Genomic DNA, 4236 nt, shown 5'->3' with positions numbered 1-4236 from the left:
CCCTGGGAGGGGCTCTAGCAATTCTGTATTTGTATTTTTAAAAATATGAATCAGATTCAGACCTCACAAAACCTGCACCTGCCTCTCAGCCCCTCAAAGTTTGCTATGGTGGTTAAATGAGAATTTGTTCATAAAATGTGGGGCAAGTGTTCCATGAATATAAATTCATTCCACAACAGCTCAGAAGAGGGACAGAAGGACACAATAGCAGGCTGTGTACTCATTGTATGTTGCTTTTAATGTCCCACTGAAGGCCATAAGACAGCCCAGATCTCATTCCAAGGGCAAGTAGGAGGGACAATGCTATGGAGTCTGGCTTTCAAGGGAAGCTTCCTTGGCCCCAACATGGCTATGGATCCAGTCAAGGTAGTGGCTGACTTTGGTGTAGATGCCATAGTTGTGCAGGCGCCCACAGCCCTCACCCCAGCTAACAAGGCCCACCAGGAACCAAGTACCATGGAAGGAAGTGACCATGGGCCCACCACTGTCACCCTCACAGGCATCCCGTGGGTCCCCAAGGATGCCTGCGCACAGCATGTTCTCCGAGATCACATTGTGCATGGCCTGGATGCACTCATTGCGTGGGGCCAAGGGAATCTTAATAAAGCTGAGGATGAAGGTATGGTTCTTCTTGGTCTCGCTGCCATAGCCCCAGCCTGTCACCACCATCTCCTGGCCAACCTGGGTGAGCTCACGCTCTGAGAGACCACTGTCTGGAAGGCAGATTGGCACAATGGTTTGTGAGAGGGTGGCAGGCCTGGCCAGGCGCAGCAGTGCGATGTCATTGTCAGACGTGCTCCTGCTGTAGTTGGGGTGGATGAAAACACTCTGGATGTTCAGGTCTTTTTCCCACTTCTCCCAGCGCCGCAGATCGTACTCCCCTGCAGGGGTAGGGATGGTGGGTCAGAGTGGGCAGGGAGAACCTCTAGAAGGGCCTACTGTATTCACTGTCCTGAGGCCACTGTCTGCACCCAAGATGCCTAGTAAGATTGGTGTCTATCCCAATGAGGAATAATGCTGCTCTGAATACAGGGCTCACTTACAGACCCAGTGACTGCAGGTGGATAGCATGGCCAGAGAAGTAACTGTCCTTGGTTAATCTCAGGGAAGCCCCAGGCTCCCTGGGGACCTGCTGACACAGACCAGAGTCACAAAGGGAATGTGGAACAATTATAGTTGGAAAGATGAGCAGAGAGGGCCTGAGTACTAGAAAGGGACCCTGTAGGGGATGGGAGCAGTGAGAGAAGATTGACAGGATGCACCAGGGGAAGAAATATCTAGAGCACACAGAGATAGTTTTCTCAAGCAGGACTGATGGATCCACCAGTGAAGGGAAAGGAAGAGCTGGAAATCCCAAGCTGAAGGTAACTATAAGAGTATGAATTCTCTTTTTCTTCTTTTTTGCATAAAGACTTGTGAGACTCCCTCTAGAAATTGTTATAAGCTGGGGCCTAGCCTTCAAGGGCCCCCAGACCTGCAGAAAAGGCTTTAGTCTAGCATGGAAATGACAGGGGGAAGCTCACTGTATGGGCCGATGCCAGGCAGTGTGAAAGCCTGCAAGCCTCTGCTGTGCAAGGACACCAGTGGTCCACATATAGCCTATGCAACCTGGATGGGAGGGAAGAGCCCAGTGTATGTGCAATCTTTTTCCTTAAAACACCAGTGTGCACATGCCTTCACTCAGACTGTACCCAGATTTAAAGGGGCTGCAGACAATCTCCTACCTACAGTATATTGAGTGTTATTGCATAGGCTGCCCACCCTCAACCTGTGGAGCTCAAGTAGCCTCTTACTCGAGCATCCTGGAGATCAGGGTCCTTGAAACCTGGACAGCCTGCCTGGCCCCACCCTTTTCTAGGGACCCCGCCTGGCTGTGGCCCACACCGAGTCTGACGATGAGCTTCTTGGTGCCTTCCATGCAGTGGGCCGCAGTTAGCACCCAGGAGGGGTGGATGAGCACTGCCCCGCAGGCCAGCTTCTTCTTGGAGTCCAGCAGGATCCCCTGCAAGTCGGGGGTGGGGTGTTGACATTACAGTGCAGCCTCTGATACCTTCACATCCAAGATCCCTGGGGTCTCAGAGCTGCCACAGCATGCCAGGGGTGCTGGCTGCACTAACTAAGCCTTTCCTGGGCTCCCTGGTCATGTGGGCAAAGACTTAGTGTCCCTTTCTTGGCATTTCCTAGCTCTGTATTTGTCACAGCCATAGCTTTTTCCAAGGCTTTGTAGCCTGTTCCTGCCTTCACCCATGCTGTTGCTGTGGTTATCCTCAACCACACCCAGCAGCACCCTCAGAGTTCTTCTGGGCCTTGGGGGCTGGAGCCAGAACAAGCAATCTCTGGGAAGCCCTCTGGGCTTCCACAGTTGTGCTGCCTCCATCCTGGCTCTGGTCTCACTGAGTGGCCATCTGTGTAGGGGCTCAACCCTCCCAGAGTCTGTGAGCTGCCCCAGGCCAGGGACTGCATGCTGATTTCTGTACCCCCAGTGTCTGACAGAGAAGGGAACTAACTCAGTGTCAATTCCCATGTTGAGACTGGAGAGGTATTCAGAGGCCAAGCCTTGCTCATAGCCTCTCCCCTGCAAAACACCACTTCTATGAGCTGGGTTTCTGCCATAAATCCCATAAGTACATCTCTTTTTAAAAAAATGCACAGCTCTTCCTCAGGTTACCTCCATTCTCTATGATACGATGTTACCACCACCACTTCTGCCCCATTCAAATCAAGCCAGTACTTCCTCTCACATGTCTGCATACTAAACAGAAAATACTAGTTGCCTCCTCTCACCTGCCAGGGACTCTCTCCCCATCCGGACAACTTCCCATTGACAAGACGTGGATCAACTTGGTCTACATCACGCTTCAAATTACTGCGCTTCTTCTTCACTGTCTTCCCACATGGAAATTTCACTGGAGGGAGAGGACAAGCATGAGGGCCATTGGGCACACTCTCCCAAGATGGCTTCTCCCATTTTAACCCACCTCTTACTTGCAGGTCAGTTTGCTGCACTGTGAGGTTAAAAAGAATAAATAGTGCAAAGTGCTTAGACACTCAATATTAGCTCCAAATACTATAAGTCAGTCAGTAAATTAGTCAGTCAACAAAGAGTGCCACCTAATGGAAAGAGTCAGACCAAGCAGCAACAACTGCCTAGCTGTGCGTTCTTGCATAGACTGTTAAACTTCTCTGAACTCCAGGTCCCTAATTTGTAAGACAGGAACTCTGATAGCATAGTGCCTAAGGCACTTGACTGCTAACCAGAAGGCTGATGGTTCAAACCCACCAGCCACTCCTCGGAAGGAAGGTTGAGCAATCTACTTCCCTAGTGATACTGCCTCGGAAACCCAAGGAGGGGTCGCTATGAGTCGGTCTGACTCGATGGCAAATAACAACACACCAACAACAATTTGTAAGACAGAGCTATTCCCACCCATGTCTAAGGGCTGTTGGGAGTATACCCCAAGACACAACATAAGCGGTTTGCTAGGATGCTTTTCAAGTTCCTAACAGAGGTGAGCAAATATATGCTGAGCAAAATTTGAGAAACTGGATTATATAAGAAGAATGTGGCATCAGGATTGCAGGATTAACAACCTGTGATAGGCTGACAACACAACTTTGCTTGCTGAAAGTGAGGATGACTTGAAGCACTTACTGATGGCGATTGAAGACTACAGTCTGTAGTATGGATTACACCTCCATATAAAGAGGCGTAATGCTCTTATCCCAATATAAAGAGATTACACCTAAATATAAACAAAAATCCTCACAACTGGACCAATAACAGCATCACAATAAATGCAGAAAAGATAGAAGTTGTCAAAGACTTAATATTACTTGGTTCTACAATCAACACCAATGGAACCAGCAGTTGAGACATCAGCCGTCATATAGCATTGGGTAAATCTGCTGCAAAAGACCTCTTTCAAAAGTGCTGATGAACAAATGTCATCATATAATGATTGAAGGATCAATTGATCATGAAAATATAACCATAATAAATATCTATGGACCCAATGAAAGGGCCCCAAAATACATAATTCAGACTTTAAGAGTTGAAAAGCCAAATAGATGACTCGACTCTCATAGTGGGAGATTTTAATACACCACTTTCTTTGAAAGATAGAACAACTGGAAAGAAACTCAAAAAAGATGCAGAAGAGCTAAATAAAACACTCCACCAATTGGGCCTTATAGACATCTACAGAGCACTTCACCCAACAGCGACACAATATACAT

General features: G+C 48.3%; 1 protein-coding gene across 1 annotated transcript in view; it reads right to left on the bottom strand.

The window, feature by feature from the left end:
- Positions 1-303: 303 nt before the first annotated feature.
- Positions 304-4236, bottom strand: part of PROC (protein C, inactivator of coagulation factors Va and VIIIa) — a 52818-nt gene continuing 48885 nt past the window's right edge. Inside the window, exons 7-9 of the mRNA XM_007956398.1 lie at positions 2785-2906; positions 1885-2002; positions 304-881 (exon numbers count right to left, since the gene is read on the bottom strand). Of these exons, the coding sequence (XP_007954589.1) occupies positions 304-881; positions 1885-2002; positions 2785-2906 (818 nt within the window). The remainder of the gene's footprint in view (positions 882-1884; positions 2003-2784; positions 2907-4236) is intronic.

This window comes from Orycteropus afer, unplaced genomic scaffold, assembly GCF_000298275.1.
Source record: "Orycteropus afer afer isolate SDZICR_OR568_19922 unplaced genomic scaffold, OryAfe1.0 scaffold00612, whole genome shotgun sequence".
In the NCBI taxonomy this organism is placed as follows: Eukaryota; Metazoa; Chordata; class Mammalia; order Tubulidentata; family Orycteropodidae; genus Orycteropus; species Orycteropus afer.
The sequence above is the reverse complement of the archived record's forward strand: the minus strand, read 5'-3'. Positions and strand labels throughout refer to the sequence as shown.